Raw genomic sequence first — 17,547 nt, 5'->3', positions numbered from 1 at the left:
CAGACCGGAACGGTTTTTAAAACTATGGTTCAAATGTGTTAAATGGCTGTTTGTACCTGCTGATTTTTTATTTTTACATTTTCCAGTTTTTTGTAAAATTTCCAAAATTTTTGTTTTCAACAAAATTTATTTTCCAGCTTGTTGAATGTATGGATATGGGAAAGGGCATTTAACTATATGGGAGAAATAAGGTGAAACTGAAAACCGGGGTGGGAAATGAGAAATTTTTACGTGTTATCAGAGCTTGAGTGCTGAAGTGAAGTCTGGGACATCATGGTGCATACCACACAGAACCCTGTTGTTGTGCCTACTGATGCTACTCAGTTGGCTGAGTATAATAAAAAGAACAACAAGGGTAAGAGACTGATTCTAGACGGAGTCAAAGACCATTGCATTCCTCATGTGAGAGGAAAGAGAAATGCCCATGAGATGTGGACAACATTGTCCAATCTCTACTAGAGTACTAATGAGAATCGGAAAATGGTCCTGAAGGAGAAGCTGAAGACTATTAAGATGGGTAATGATAGTGTAGCTGATATCTCACCAAGATTACTAATGTGAGAGATGAGTTGGTAGCAGTTGGAGAGGACATTCCACCCACTGAGTTGGTGCGGATTGCAGTGAATGGCATCCCCCGTACATGGATGAACTTTGCTGATGGGGTTTGTGCATGTGAGACCCTTCCCACATGGGAGAGGTTTTGGGATGATTGCATTTAGACAAAGATCAGAAAAGGTCAGCTTGGGGCAGCCAAGCCAGTTGAGAAGGATGAGGATGTAGCACTGTCGGCAGGTGGCAAGAAAGGCAAAGGGAAGAAGCAGGCTTCCACAAGCAATGGTGGGGGCAAAGGCAAAGGTAAAGGTAAACAAGGTGACACACAGAAGGACTATTCCAAGGTGAAGTGTTGGAATTGTCAAAAGATGGGACACTATGCAGTTGTGTGTCCGGAGAAGAAGAAGAAAAAAGGGAAGAACCAAAACGTGGCAGCTTTAGCAGAGGTTGAGGACTTTGCAGTTCGTTTTGATTGAGAGTTTGGGTTCACTACGTATGAGTCCTCTAGTGCAGGATCACCTGCCACACAGGTTTAGAGGGAGCATGCTTTTCCCTCGATTAGCGGAGCATCTTCGGGTATCTGGTATGTGGACAGTGGGGCTTCACGTCACATGACAGGAGTCCGTGAGTACTTCTTAGAGCTTTCAGAGAGTGGCACTGATATAGAGGGAGTACTCGGTGATGACAGAGTTGTTAGAGCAGTCGGTGTGGGGACTCTGACATTTCAGAGGGAGTCCAAACCTCCCTTGAAGGTGTCAGATGTTCTTTATGTGCCAGGGATGAGGAAGAACCTCATATCCGCATCAGCTTTGGAGGACAAAGGATATGAGGTACTGTTCAGGGGAGGACAGGTGTTGATGTATCCTAGGGGCACTCCAGCTGATTCAGCTAGAGTGATAAGTGTATGCCATGCAAAGGTGTACAAGTTTGCATTCCAGTCCCTTTTGGCATTGAGCAGTAGTACCGACAGCAGAGCTAGCAGTTCTGAGCTGTGTGAGATTTGGCACCGCAGGATGGGACATATGTATCATGGAGCCTTGAGGACCTTGCGGGAGACCGGAGATCACTACAGGTGTGCCAGATTTCAATACTGATCACTTTGATACTTGTAGAGGATGTGCGATGGGCAAGTTTGCCAAATCCCCTTTTCCCAGCAGTGACAACAGAGCAACTGGGATACTTGATTTGATTCATTATGATGTGAGCGGTCGAATGTCTCATGTTTCCTTGAGTGGATATGAGTACTATGTTTTATTCATTGATGATCACTCTAGGAGGACCTGGATTTATTTCTTGAAGACCAAGAGTGAGGTCTTCAAGCGGTTTCAGGAGTTTAGAGCTCTTGTGGAGACACAGACAGGTCGGAAGATCAAGTCCTTGAGGTCGGACAATGGAGGAGAGTACACCCTTGGAGAGTTTGTTGACTATTGTGGGGAGGCAGGCATTAGGAGGGAGTTCACTGTTCCTTACAGCCCCCAGCGGAACGGAGTTGTGGAGAGGAAGAACAGATCCATCGTAGGGGCTGCCAAAGCCATGTTACATGATCAGGGGTTGCCATTGTTCTTGTGGGCAGAGGCCTGCAACACAACTGTTTTTTTGCAGAACAGGAGTCCGCATCGTGTCTTGGGGCACATGACTCCGGAGGAGGCTTTTTCTGGGAAGAAGCTTGATATTGGTCATCTTCGTATCTTTGGATGCATTACATACTCCTACATACCCAAGGAGAAGAGGACCAAATTAGAGCCCACCGCAGAGAAGGGTATCTTTGTGGGCTACAATGAGACCTCAAAGGCCTTTCGGATTTACATTCCTGCACAGAGGAAAGTTGTTGTCAGGGGAGATGTGAAGTTCGAGGAGGACAGGGCCTTTAGGAGATCACGGGGGTTACAGTATCTGGATCAGCCAGACCCTTAGCAGCAGTTGAGTCAGTCGTAGGGATCCAGTGGGCAGGGATCAGGAGGATTAGGAGGTACATCTATGAGGATGTCAGGTCCGTCAGTGAGCAGTGGCTTGCCGAGCCAGAGGGGTGGTGCTCTGGGCAGCATTCAGAGCAGTTCATAGAGCAGTTCACTAGGGAGTCCACTGATGGACAGTTCACACGGTACCTCGGCTTCTACAGGTTCAGGCAGGAGGACAACAGACAGACAGTCAGGAGTTCAGGCTCCTGATGATGAAGGGGAGGAGGAGTTTCATTCTCCTATGGGAGAAGTGCACTCAGGGAAGAGGAAGCCCAAGTGGCTTCAAGACACCTTGAGAGATGCCACATCTGTTGCTGAGCCTAAGAGGCCGGTCAGAGAGAGTAGACCACTTGAGAGGTTTTTTAGCTATATGGAAATGGTTACCAGCATCCTTGACTCTGAGCCTTCTAGCTATATGAGGAGGCAGCTAGCCAGCAGGTCTGGAGAGAGGCCATGCAGGAGGAGTATTCTTTTATCATGAAGAATGATGTTTGGGAGGTGGTGCCGAGGCTTGAGGGCAAATCCGTGGTTACTTGCAGATGGCTTTACAAGGTAAAGCATGCTGTAGATGGTAGCATTGAGAAATTCAAAGCGAGGTTTGTGGCTAGAGGGTTCTCCCAGGTAGAGGGAGTTGATTATGAGGAGACTTTCGCTCCTGTGGCTCGATATACTTCGATCCGCTCCATTATATCGATAGCAGCAGAGATGGGTTGGAAGATCCACCAGATGGATGTGAAAAATGCATTTCTCAATGGCTTCATACAGGAGGAGGTGTACATTGAGCAGCCACAGGGCTTTGAGGTGCATGAGAAGGAGTCCCATGTGTGCAGACTGAAGAAGGCCCTTTATGGCTTGAAGCAAGCTCCTAGAGCTTGGTACTCCAGGATAGATACATACTTGCAGGGGTTGGGTTTCACAAAGAGTGAGGCAGATCTGAACCTTTACTTTATTGTGATAGGTGAGGAGCCTCTCATTCTGGTGCTGTATGTGGATGACTTGGTCATTACAGGTGCAGAAAGACTCATAGAACACTGCAGGAGAGATCTTGTGGCGGAGTTTGAGATGAAGGACATCGGCTTGATGCATTACTTTTTGGGTTTGGAGGTGTGGCAGGAGGAGGGACATTTCTTCCTGGGGCAGGGGAAGTATATTATGGACATCCTTGGCAGATTCCACATGGAGGATTGTAGACCCATGTCGACATCGATGATTACCAACTGGAAGAAGCTTCATGCTTCGGATTCCGAGTTGGTGGATCCCACATTGTACAGGCAGTTGATTGGTTCCTTGATGTATTTGGTCAACACTAGACCAGATATTTGTTTTGCAGTCAACACGATGAGTCAGTTTATGTGTGAGCCTAGGAAGGTTCACTGGGTGGCTGCAAAACACATTTTGCGATACTTGTAGGGGACAGTGGATTATGGTCTGGACTATAGGCAGGAGGATGGAGTGAGATTGGCAGGTTATACTGATTCTGATTGGGCAGGTTGTGCTTCTGATAGGAAGAGCACTTCAGGGTACTGTTTTGGGTTGGGTTCGGCAGTAGTGTCATGGTTCAGCCGGAAGCAACAGTCAGTGGCATTGAGTTCAGCAGAAGCAGAGTATATGGCAGCCAGTCTAGCTAGTTGTGAGGCCATCTGGCTTCGCAAGATGTTGTTTGACTTATTTGGTCAGCCGTTGAGACCTTCAGTGATTTACTGTGATAATCAGAGTTGCATTAAACTCACGGAGAATCCAGTATTTCGTGACAGGTCAAAGCATATCGGGATCAAATATCATTTCATTAGAGACTGTGTTCAGAAGGGAGCTATGAAGCTTGAGTATATTCCCATTGATGAGCAGGTTGTAGATATTCTTACCAAAGTCTTACCACGGGGCAAGCATGACTACTTCAAAGACAAGATGGGTGTGGTGAGAAACACCTTCCTCGGTAAGAGGGAGTGTTGAAATTTGGTACCGGAGGACAGGTGGTTCCTTAAGGCTTTGATCTTTGGCCTAGGGAAAAGTGTCCAAAAGAATTTAATTTTTCTCCTAAAGTGACTTTATAATTTTTATAAAGTCAAATCTAATTTAAAAGTGACTTTAAGTGATAAAGTTACTAAAGTTTAATTTTAAAGTGACTTTATTAAAGTGAATGTAAAATTAGAAAGGAAAAGTGACTTTGGAAATAAATGATTAAGTGGGTCTTTATTAAAGTGGGGTGAATTAAAAAATAAAAAGTGAGATTTAAATGAGCATTTAATCTCAGCCCTAGATCTCAATCTATTTCAGCCATTGGATTTAGGGATCACCCAAAAGTCACTTAGGGTTGGATTAAGGGAAGAAAAGGAGAAAAAGGTCATTCATTATTTCATGAGCAGATTGGGAGAAGGAGAGCAAGAGAGCAAGGGAGATTTCTGGACAGGGAGGAGAAGGAGACAACAGCTTGGCACACATTCCAAGGCAACAGTTTAGCAAATCCGTACAACTGAGTTAGCACACAGTGAAAGGCAGATTTTGGCATGATTTTCTAGAAATCCGTACAGTTGTTTGCACAGAAATCGAGGAGCTGTTTGCACAGAAATCGAGGAGCAGTTTGCTGGCACATTTTCCAAGGAAATCCGTACAGCGTATTGCTGTTTTTTTCTGCACGCAAATCGAGGTCCGTACAACGCATTTATTGCAGGCCATACAACAACATTTAAGGCTGAAAGTGGGCACGAAAATCGAGGAGGCCGTACAACATTTATTGCTGTCTTGTTTTGTTGTTTGCTAGTGTTTTCAGTTGGCTGTGAGGCACGGAAAACGAGATAAGTTGTAAAGTTTGCTTGCTGAATTTTTTGCTGAATATTTCTCACTGTAAAAAGCATTTTTTCAGAAATAAGAAAGAGCTCTCGAACTGGTTTTCCCCAAGAGTTGTAGGGGTTTTTCCAGGGTCACCTTGACCAAAAATCACTGTGTTCAAATGTGTTAAATGGCTGTTTGTACCTGCTGATTTTTTATTTCTGCATTTTGCAGCATTCTGTAAAGTTTCCAGAATTTGTGTTTTCAACAAAATTTATTTTTCCAGCTTGTTGAATGTATGGATATGGGAAAGGGCATTTAATTATATGGGAGAAATAAGGTGAAACTGAAAACCGGGGTGGGAAATGAGAAATTTTTACACACATCAATCCTATGCTCATCTGTAATATCTTTTATCTTTATATTCAATTTTTGGAATACCTCAATGTGCTCGACCATTGAACCCTTTTGTTTGAGATTTATCAATTGGCTAAAAAAAGTGTTGCTTTTTGTATCTTCATAATGTGTTATCATTTCTTCCATAAAAATTGCCCAAGTGACAATTTGTTTATGAGAGCAAAGCCATCGATACCATACAAACTGATTGGGTTCTAAATATAAAGTTGCAATTCGTACCTCTTGTGTGTTTTTCACTTTATGGAGATCGAAATATTGCTCCATTTGTAGTATCCATGTTATAGGATCTTAGCCATCAAACTTTCTTATATCGATATTTCGAACATTGTGGGTCTTCAATGCAATGTTAGAGTCTATGAAATCATGATTAACATTTATTTTGTTCTCATCATGAGTTTCCTTTACTACCCTTTCGCCATTAGTAAGCATTTCTTGTAACAACTTTGTCAAATCTTCCATGTTGCTTTTAAGTTTTGCTTCTATACCATCCATCTTAGCTTCCATGTCATCCATCTTATCTTCCACGCGTTTCTTTAAATCATACATTTTAGCTTCTTTTACTTTTTGTGAAAGTGAAAATTGTTGCATTTGGTCTCGTAATTTTGATATATCATGTTGCATTTCTTTCTCTTCTTCATGAGTCATGGTAGAGCTTTCATGGTGCTTATTAGGTGTTTCCATTTTCTTTCTTCGTGGCATCAATTAATGATAATTATGTTTCACTATGCCCTTTGAAATCCTTCAAACTAATTTTTCAAACCAAACTTATGCAAAATTTTAAAAAGTCTCCACACATTTTTTCGCTTTGTAGGAGCTTGATATTGACGCTGTTGTATTTCTGTAATTTTGGATCTCCAAGGTCTGAAATTGCGTCCTGTGGTAGCCATCTGAGTCTTCATTCCAACCCCACAATTCTGATCAAGATTGGATTCTCCAAGAAAGAGTTATTCCAAATCTCCCATGATGACCTGATTATAGACTAGTTCAGTAGAGCGAACTTGTACAAAGTGCCACGTGTCAATGTTTTGACCTTCAGATCCGAAAACAAACACAAAAAACTGCAATCCGTCCTCTTTCTGTACCTTTTCACAAAATTTCAATTTGATGCTCAGAGAGAAAGTTATGACGATTTTCCCTAGGTCACGTGTTTGAGATTTAATTCGGGAGCCTGCAAAAACCCTAACTTGGATCATATCTCTGAAAATATAGCAAGACAAGATCTGAAATTCGTACTTGAGGTTCATCAAGATTTCACCACAAATGGGTTTTTAATTTCAGCTTCTGAAATGTCGTAGAAAAAAATTATAGCGAAAATGCACGATGACCTGTTTAAAGCAGCAAAACCCTAGAATTGAAAGCTTTGATACCAATTGTTACGCAACCAACTCACAAAATAGAAGAAAAGATAGATCAACGACTTCAAAATCAGCCTCTTCGAGGGGGCAACCTCCTTTACATTACACAAATGAACAATTCTTGGATGATACAAATGACAAGACCTCATTTTTATATATAGAAGTCTAAGGGGTCACAATATAATCAGAGCCGACATAACAATAATAATGTAAAAGCACAACAATAACAATAGTGGGCTTCTATAGGGCACAATTATAGCAATATGGGGACAACATGGGCACAACAATAACAACAAGGGGTTACAATGACAATAATAATAAGGAAATACACTAGTATTATAGGGACCTAACAGGGCATCTGGAAAACACATCGGGTGAGAGATTAGAGATTGATTTTCTCTTGAGAGTAGTGCAGCAGTTGCCGGAGAAGGTGATTGATGAGATTTCTTGCAGTGAGGGGCAGGGATAATTTCCTGGAGGAAGTTTTCCTGATCCAGAGAGTGCAAGGCAGAGAGGGCAAAAAGTAGTCCGGAGAAGCAGTGCTGGGCCACGCAGAGGTAGCGTAGAGCTATGCTATGGCAATGCAGAGCTTCAGAGGGAGTTCGTATTTCTGCTGGGGAACAATGAGGGTCTAGTGCTGGAGCCGGGTGTGAGACCGAGAGGCCAGAGGGCTGAAGTTTCCAGCGAGTAGAGGATCGAGAGGAGGTGCAGCGTAGTCCCAACAGTGGTGACGTAGTAACTGCGTGGGTGTGATGTAGTACTGCGTAGAGGCTCATCTCCAACACAGATCAGTGTCGGATTTCTCAGTGACAGGGTGAGATCATCTCACTATCTTTTTGCCCAGTTAGATCTATGTATAGGATTGCCAGTTGGGCATCCGACGAACTGTACTTAGAAATCACTGCATAATAATTCAAACCCTCAGTTGCTGCAACGGTTTTCCCACATTGGGTTTTTCTGGGGACATTTGTCCAAAAACAATGGTGTCACTTGTGTGTGCTATTTCTTTCTTGCTCAGTTCTTGTTTCCGCATATTATTTAAGTTGTGAAGGCTGTAGTGGTATTTATTTTGATGTTTACCATATAATACTGTAAATAACTTGATGCACTTGGAGAAATATAATCAGTTGCTGTAGTAGTTCTTCGGGGCTCTGAATTTTCACAAATTCTATAGTCGGACTGTGGTCAACCATGTAATAGGTCTGCGGTCAAAGTCAACAAAATGCCCCGATTCATGTGCCAATAGATGCGGCCTTCCAAAAATTAAATTCTGGCACAAAAACCATTGTTAAACGAGGTCAATTCACCCATGGTCAACGTTGATCAAACCTGCAACAATCTCTGAAATTTCAGCCCTGCAATTCTACTTGCAACTTGTCCTTCTGCTGCCACACGTGTGAGGAAAAGAGATGCCCAATAAATTGTACGAACCAATGAGAGGATGAGAGAGAAGAATGTGTGAGTGAGTGAGGTGCCAAATGAGGTTGGAGGTCTCTCTTATTTATACAAATCGTTGAGAGTGAAGTGACATGTCTCTTGGGCTTCATGAGCCTACATGATGATGTGGCCGACCTTGAAAATTTGCACATGTGGGCATAAATTCAAAAGCACATTTCAGCTTGTCCAAATTTGATGATTTTTAGGTCGATTTTGTCCTCTCGAAAAGAGGAATTCAATGCAATCATCATCTCCATCAAATGAGTTGTCCAAAGTGGAATTTGGCCCTAGTTGCCAATTTTAACACTCCCTCTCAACTAGGGAAAATCCCACCTGCCAATCCATCCATCATCATCGAACATCATGCCATCTTGTCGTCATGTACCATCTCTGTATCTCGTCTCTACTCTGCTGAACACTAATATATATAATGAAGAAGAATCGATCGAGAGTGAGTCACAAGACCTTACTACTCTCCACTAACAAAAGTCAGTCTTGATCCTAGTTCAAGTTGTTGAACACCATGCATCCTAAACATAGGGAGTATGGCAATACACGCGTCCATCTGTAGTGCTATGGTCCCTATCCTCTTTTCCCAATTCATTGGCCAGATGAGAGGTACTTCCCATGAGTCCCAAACTACATGGGTAGAATGTATGTTGGGGCATTTTCAAGAGAAAGTGAACCACTCATCCTACTCATGTGCCATAGGCGAAGATGAGCCACTCATCCTATGCATATATCATCAATTGTAGGGGAAGGTGAACCACTCACCCTACACACGTCAACCATCATGGGGTATCACAGGGGAAGGTGAACCACTCACTCTACACACATGTCAACCATCATGGGGTATGACAGGGGAAGGTGAACCACTCACCCTGTACATAGCGCACCTATAGGGGAAGGTGAACCACTCACCTTATGGTCGCTCATAGCTCCAAAAAGTACCCGGAACCCCCAGGAGCTTCCAGAGCTCAATGTCCAACTCAAGCAGGACCCTAATGGGAGGGTCTTTCAGGGTACCTGATCTCAATATGCTTGGAGCTGTCGTGGAACACGAGATTCTCTGAAAGGCGAATCCCACTCTATTTGTCTCAATAGATCACAGTGGTATCCAACATGTGCTCAAATATCTCATTGAAGAGCTTCCTCAACCATATAGCTTCACGACAGGCCATACTAGTTGCAATGTATTCGACCTGGTGGTGCATAGAGCAACCGGTTTCTGCTTCCTTCTCCTTCAGGGTACCTGATATCAATGTGCTTGGAGCGGTCGTGGAACACGAGATTCTCTGAAAGGCGAATCCCACTCTATTTGTCTCAATAGATCACGGTGGTATCCAACATGTGCTCAAATATCTCATTGAAGAGCTTCCTCAACCATATAGCTTCACGACAGGCCATACTAGTCGCAATGTATTCGACCTGGTGGTGCATAGAGCAACCGGTTTCTGCTTCCTTCTCATCCAAGAAATTGAAGCAAACCCCAATGAGAAGCAACATCTAGACGTGCTCTTTCGATCCACCACACTGCCAGCCCAATCAACATCAAAATATCCATGAAGCCTCAAATTCCCGATAGTGTATCTCAACCCATAGTTGATTGTGCCACGAAGAAATCTCAAGAGATTCTTAGCAACAATTTAATGTATGTGATGAGGCTCAACCATAAACTGTCTCAAAGTATTCACAACGAAGCATATGTTTGGACGGGAGTATAACAAAAACATTAGAGCCCCCACAAGTTGTCGATACTTGGAAGGGTTTGCCAATTCGGGCCCAACAACACTTTCACATAGCTTCTTGAAATTGAGTTCCATTGGAGTAGACATAGACTTGCAATCGACCATCCCACATCTCTCTAGAAGCTTCACAATGTATTTTCCTTGAGAAAGGAAAATCTCGCCTGACTTTTGCCATACCTCCAGGTCTAGGAATTAGTGCATCAGCCCTAGGTCCATCTTCTTGAACTCGGAAGTCAACTCTCTCTTGCATTGATAAATGAGAGGGTCAGCACTTGCAAAAAAGAGATCATCAAAATGAAGGACCAAAATGAGAGTCGTGTCTTTTTCAACCTTCAAGTATAGGTTTGGATCAGCATAACTCGTTGTAAATCCTAGCTTCATAAGATAACTATCAATCCTCTCATACCAAGCCCTAGGGGCTTGCTTCAACCCATAGAGGGATTTCTTCAACCTGCATACATGTGTCCTTTGATCTTGAACTTCGAACCTCTGAGGTTATTCCCAGTGTTCCACGGGGACGCGTCCTTCAGGGTCGGGTGTGCGCACCCCACGCACTCGGGACGGGGGGACGTCTGGGGAAACGTTTCCCCACGTCCCCCTTTTGGGGAGATGGGGAGACGCAAGGGGGGATGTTTCCCCAGTGTGGGGGATGCGACTCCCCAAAAGGGGGACACCTAGGCGTCTCCCCTCAATATGGGCTATGCGTCCCCTGTTAAATTTGCTTTTAAACAATGATTTATGACAAGGAAAACCTAGTATTTGACCATATTTCCCTACTAATGCTACGCAATTCATGGTAATGTTAAATTCTTAAAGTAAAAGTGACATTCTCCTTTATCTTTCATTTTCATCATTTTACTTAAATTTTTAACATTACCATGAAATGACTCAGGATGTTTGAGAGTGGTTCCGACCTCATTGGATTTCATATGGAGAAAGTAGAATTTTAGATCTCACTCAAAATCCAACAGACTTAACAATTTTTCAGGAATTCAGGATTCGATGGATTGCAATGTTTCCATTGCATTTTGTCATGTACAAGGGTATGGAATTAGTATTTAATCAAGAGCACCAAGCCCTCTTTGTTCTTTAGAGTGACTTTTAGACTCATCACTCCATTGCTTTTAAGTTTTATTTATATCAATTTACTATTCCAGTATCCAGATTTCAGTATATATTATAGTCTATTTTGCTTGGTACTAATTAGATTCTAGAATGATTAATGATGAATTCTAATTTTAAATCAATTTAGAATCTAGAATGATGAATTTAATTTTTAAATCAATGTAGATTCTAGAATGGTGAATAATGAATAATGAATATGGATTGGAGTATTTCATTATTGAATCTTGTGATCTATGGATGAATCATGTATGTATTAGTAAGGATGATGAGTATGGATCAATGTATTTCATTATTTAATTCAATTATGTATGTATCATTGTATTTATGCTTTCATTATTTATATGAATTTGATATATATATATATATATATAAAATATATATATATATATATATATATATACCTCGGCGGCCCCCCATCCCCCCTAAATTTCCCTAAAATTTGAGGGTACTCCCACACGTCCCCCTTGTGCGTCTCTCGGCACCCACGTCTCCCCGTCCCGGAGTCTTGGTGGAACATTGGTTATTCCAAGTAGACTTCCTCCTTAAGCGAGCCATGCAAGAAAGCAATCTTAACATCCATTTGATGTAGGCTCCATTCTTGAGTGGCAGCGAGAGCGATAATAGATCGAATAGTGGTATATCAGAAAATCGGTGCAAATATCTCGTCATAGTCCACTCCCATCAGCTCCAAGTTTAATTTTGTAAAACCGTTTAGAGGTGACCACATACTTGTCCTTAGGTCTAGGCACCACGTCCCAAACATCATTCTTCATGATCGATTCATATTCCTCATTTATCGCAACCTTCCATACTTGGTCTTTTACGACTTCTTCGAACGTGCATGGTTCAGCTTGAATGATAGTACTCATAATAGGCAAGTACCCTTGATCCCTGTTCGACTTCTTACTTTCGCGAAACGTCCCTCTTGGAGTAGTATGTTTTTCAACATTTTCGAGAGTATCTTTGAGCCATAGAGGCCTTTTCTTTGAGGTAGAGGGATCACCAGGAGGTGGATCAATAACTTCAACATCGGGCATAGGCTCATCTGTCAGAGGTTCATCTTGTTTTTCTGCAGCATCATCATTGTCTTTCCTTGGGATGGGGAGATCTCTGGCTTTCCCAAGGGCAATATTTTTATCAAAGGTAACATCACGACTTACTTCCACATCTCTTTGACTAGGCACATAGATTCTATATGCCTTTGAATTTTCACTGTAATTAACAAATATGCCTTTCTTCCCAGAATCTTCCAACTTATTTCTCTTCTTTAGGTACATGAAAATACACGAGACAACCAAATATTCTAAAATGAGAAACATCATGTTTCTTACTAGTGAAGACCTCCTCGGGTGTCTTGAAATCCAATGCTTGATGCGGGCTCCTATTTTGAACATACACAGAAGTGTTGGCAACTTCTCCCCATAAGAACTTTGGTAGGCCTTGATCATGGAGCATGGCACGGGTGGCTTCCATGATTGTTCAATTCTTCCTTTCAACAATGCCATTTTGCTCAGGGGTGTATGGGACAATTGTCTTCCTCTTAATGCCAACCTCTCTGCAAAAGTCGTTAAATTCATTTGATTCATATTTGGTTCCATTGTTGGTTCTCAATATGTTAATTTTCTTCCCCGTTTGATTTTCTACCAATGCTTTGAATGAATAGAACCATTTAAACACTTCATCTTTCCTTTTCAAGAAATAGATCCATGTTTTACGAGAGTAGTCATCCACAAAGATTGCATAATATGAGTATACTCCCAATGATGTTACGAGCAACATACCAGATAGGTCGGAATGGATCAATTGAAGAATATCGGTTGTCTTGCTTTCACTAGAAGGGAATGGTCCCTTTGTAAGTTTCCCAACTATACAACCCTGACAAACACCTTCATGGTTCATATTAAACTCGGGCAATTTTGTGACCATCTTCCTTACCCCAAGTAAAGCTTTGTAATGTCAGTGGGCAAACCTACGGTGCCATAGCTCATATTGAAGAGAAGTATCACTAGGCAAAGCTCCCAAAGTACTTCCTCGAACTTGATAGAGACCATCAACCCTAAATCCAAGAGTAAACGTATCTTTAGGATTTATTTGCAAAATACGTGCCTTTCCATCAATAAATGCTACCTTGAAGCATTTATGTTCCATCGCAAAAATAGACACTAGGTTCTTCTTCAAATCGGGCACATAAAATACTTCTTGTAGATCAATGGTTTGACCTTGATTCAAGTGAAGAGTGACATTACCTATCCCTTTCATGGGGTAGGTGGCATTATCTCCAAGTTTAGGCCCAACCCACATGTTTTGTCATGCTGATATAAATTTCAGTGTGCATTTATTGTAAACTTTCAAAGAGTACTACTTTTTTCACTTTCCTATCAGCTGAAAATTAACACATAATTTTGGCAAGCATTCACACATATGAGACTTAATTTTGGTCAAGTTGACCTTAGAAAAAACCCCACAGTCTCTTGGGGAAAACCAGTCTTCAAAGGAGGGTTTTATTGCTTGAGAAATTAGACTAAGTACATAAAATAAACACAGTACTTATCTCCCTTTTCAGCTGAAGCATTAAATGCAAATTTTGGAAATTTGTGCCCACTGTAATTTTCAGATTTCCACAATTTTTATATGCCCAGAAATTTCTGCATTTTCTCACAGCCCAGCTCCTCGAAAATTGTGCCCAAATTTAACCTCGAAATCTGTGCTAAACATGCCTTGATTTCTGTGCAAACAGGTGACTGCTGTGCCTCGATTTTCATGCCAGAAGACAGCTGGAAGCCTCCTCAAAATTTGCGCTGCCTGTAGCAGCAGTCCTGAAATTTGTGACTCGAATTTTGGGCCAGGACAGCATTGGAACAGTCCTCAAAATTCGTGCCCATGTGCCTCAAAATTCATGTGTCTGACCTCAATTTCTGTGCTGCTAGCTGCCTCAAAATCGTGCTGCTTCTTCTTTCAAAATTCGTGCTATTGTTTGCCCTCCTCCTCGAAAATCATTCCCTAGCTTAGCTCTCCTCCTTGGAATTCGAGCCCTCATTTCTCTTTTGCAAATTCTCTTTGAAGTTTTCTCTTTTCTCTTCTCCTCACGCTCTCTCAAGTGTGAAGTGAAGAATGAGACTCCCTTTTCCTCTTTTGTCTCCTTGTAAAAGATTGAATCCTAAACTTAGGATCCAATGGTTGAGATTTAATTCCAAATCTCAAGATGTGTGGTTGAGATCAACTCTCCCAAATAACCTCCCTCACACATTGGCCCCATCACTTAAAAAGTTAAAAGTCTTTTAGTACTTTTTTCAAGTTGTGTACATTTTTCTATTTTTCTCATAAAGTGATTTTTCAACTCACATTAATATTAGAGAAATACACTTAGTACTTTACACATAAAATCACTTTATAAAGTACAAGTGATTTTAATATTAAAAAAAGTACATGGTACAACACTTCTAAGTACCTTTTCCACCCGTGACATTAATATAACTCATAAATGCCACCAAAACAAAAAGTAATTAACGTGTTCATTAAGCTAAAATGGATAAATGCCTAGTAACACCTCTCCTTGGTACTATTTCCAACATTACCCTCTGAACCAGGCTTAGATTGAAAGTCTTGGGAAACTTGTGTTCCCATGGATCAATCCACAACAAGCACATCATCCCTCAAATGTATTGTCCATGCAGTCTAGACTCTAGAGCAGATTTTGTCCAGTTGAGATTATATTTCTGATTGCATATTACTTGCATTGAATGTGAGGCAAGGAAATATGGCTATGTAGAAATGAGATAATCCTAAATTGCTATTATCTCTGCACAAGACATGTAAATTGCATATTGGAACCGATGTAGTCCCAACAATTTACTCTCTTATATGGTGGTTACTATTTTATTTTGTATCACTGGTACATTTATTGATTTCTTCCTTTATCTGGTTCATTGAATTTTTCATCTCCTATTGAGGTCACCATATATGAGTTGTGCATGGTATATGTTTAGTTCAGTCCTATCTTCCCTATTGATCTCCCTTCCCATTACTAGTATGTTACTTCAACTAGTTCATTCAAATAATAGATCATGTTGTTAAACTTCTGAATATTTCCATATCTGTATGCTGTATGGTCTGACTTTCCTTTTTGGACGGTTCAACGTTTGCTGTCCTGTCCTCAACCATGGGAAGATGCTAAACAATTATTTGTAGAGATCTTTAAATTTGTTGCATATGCTGACTAGAGAATGACACACAAGGATAACTCTCTCACAGTTGTTTGATTATTATGAGATTAGGGACAATGTTTTAAAAAAGACTCAAGAAGTTCTTTGGCCACTAATTTTTAAAAGGATGACAAAATTGTTAAATGCATGATACTTTATCCCCGCCGATTTTGTATGATGTCTACAAGTGTTTTTCCTTTCTTGAAGTGCATCTTTGCAGTAGGAAGAATTTGGGATGTTAGCCTTCTTCACGCCTGGGTTGGGTGGAAGAGCATCTGAGTACATGGATGCCAAAACATTATTTTTGTAATTTGGATTTGCATATAATCCTATTTTTAAGTTTTAAAATAAAAGAAAATACATTTTGTGAGACAGCACTACCATGGAAAGGGATTGATAACATTGTATGACTCTTGAGGGTTCTTACACTTGTCTAGAAGGGTACTAAAACTGGGTTTTGCATTCAAACAGTATTTCCAATAAATCTGTCAAGGAATCAACATTTTAATGAATCTTGCATTCCTCTTCATTCACTAAAATGTGAGAGCACAGGGAGTAACCTAACAAATATTAATACTAATCTACACATTGACACTGATTATTAAAGCAGAATGTGTGGCAACAGAAGCCCAACTGGAGAAAGCAAACACATCTTTTGACATTAAGACATATTATGTTTTCGCTTTTTCTCATTGAATCTTTAGTAATCATAAATAAGTTATGTACTATCTTATGCTTTAATTTTCTCTATTTTATTATGCATAGTATTAAATTTTATATTATATCATTTATGTAGTTACATGTGCAGTAATTTTTGTATGGATCTTTAAAGTGTAAGATTGATCTGGGTTAATAGGAGTCAGAGTAAAACCTCTTTCTGCTTCCATAGTAGTTACATTGACCTTGATTTAGAGGACGTGAAACCTTCAACATATTTGCCTCATAATAATCAAATCCCCAGTTCAACATCTTGTTTGTATGTTTCTTGATTGCTCCTAGGTGACTCTCTAATCACTGACAATAGAGAACAATGGCATGCACAAGGCCTTATAAGATATGTTCTCCAAGAACCCTCGTTCTTGGACCTATTTAGCTAGATGCTTGATGCATGTGATTGGTCTTGGATACACTTGGTCAAAATACATTACCTATCCTAAGACACTGGGTGTAATTATTATATGTCGTGCTTGAGAACCTTTGGGCGGTTTTTTTAATTCATGTCATTTGGCCCATCACACAAATGAATTTATTTATGTGCTAATACGCACTCCACACTGTTATACAAACACTTGTTGTAGGTGCTTTAAGCTCCCTCCCATTATAGCCTGAAGATGTTAATGTCTCATTCCTCCCCAACCAGTTCTATTGACTTTTACTGCTTTGGTAACTTTTCTCTTACTCTATGTTTAAATAGTTTTTTTTGTTTTGTTTTTCTAAGTATTTCTTTCATTTGGAGTTTTCATTTGAAATCTGAGTGTTTAAAATCTGAGATGCATTACAAACAGCCCCTGTGAAATTAATTCCCATAATTTGCATGTTTTACTTTGTTTTCTTTCCATTTTTGCAATTCAGCATCTGGAATGCATTATTGACAGGCAACCTTTGTGCAATCATTTTCCATAATTTGTATGCAAGGGTGAATACTTTGTCTACTTGCTGTTTCTTAGAATTTGTTTTACTGAGCTCTAACCTTGCGCATCTCTGATTTTCTGTAATTTCAGCTTCTGTGGGAGGATGATGATACTGGATTGAAGTGGGCACGGGTCAACTGGTGTTATTATCCCAATGATATCCCACAAGTGGTGCACCGTCCTACACCACCAGAAAAAGATGAGGTTTGATTTTAGTTGCTTTTTCATGTACATGTGGAAACATGTTGATGCAATATTTTTAAGAAAGAATAACAGTATGTGAGCAATATGTTGAGCTTGTTCCTTCTTCTGTTTGCTTTAGGTTTAGGTTTCTGTTACTTGAATGAATAAGCAAC

At 40.7% G+C, this 17,547-nt stretch overlaps 1 protein-coding gene across 4 annotated transcripts in view; it reads left to right on the top strand.

Moving 5' to 3' along the window:
• The window catches only part of LOC149140606 (uncharacterized), a 142,288-nt gene that overhangs the window by 20,726 nt on the left and 104,015 nt on the right, over nucleotides 1–17,547 (top strand). For all 4 annotated transcript variants that reach the window (XM_089446372.1, XM_089446370.1, XM_089446371.1 and 1 more), the window contains one exon: nucleotides 17,282–17,395. In XM_089446372.1, coding sequence (XP_089302498.1) covers nucleotides 17,282–17,395 — 114 coding nt within the window. The remainder of the gene's footprint in view (nucleotides 1–17,281; nucleotides 17,396–17,547) is intronic.

Source organism: Pinus tabuliformis, chromosome X (genome assembly GCF_031772625.1).
Source record: "Pinus tabuliformis cultivar Carrire ecotype Pingquan chromosome X, CPIR1, whole genome shotgun sequence".
NCBI lineage: Eukaryota > Viridiplantae > Streptophyta > Pinopsida > Pinales > Pinaceae > Pinus > Pinus tabuliformis.
The sequence above is the reverse complement of the archived record's forward strand: the minus strand, read 5'-3'. Positions and strand labels throughout refer to the sequence as shown.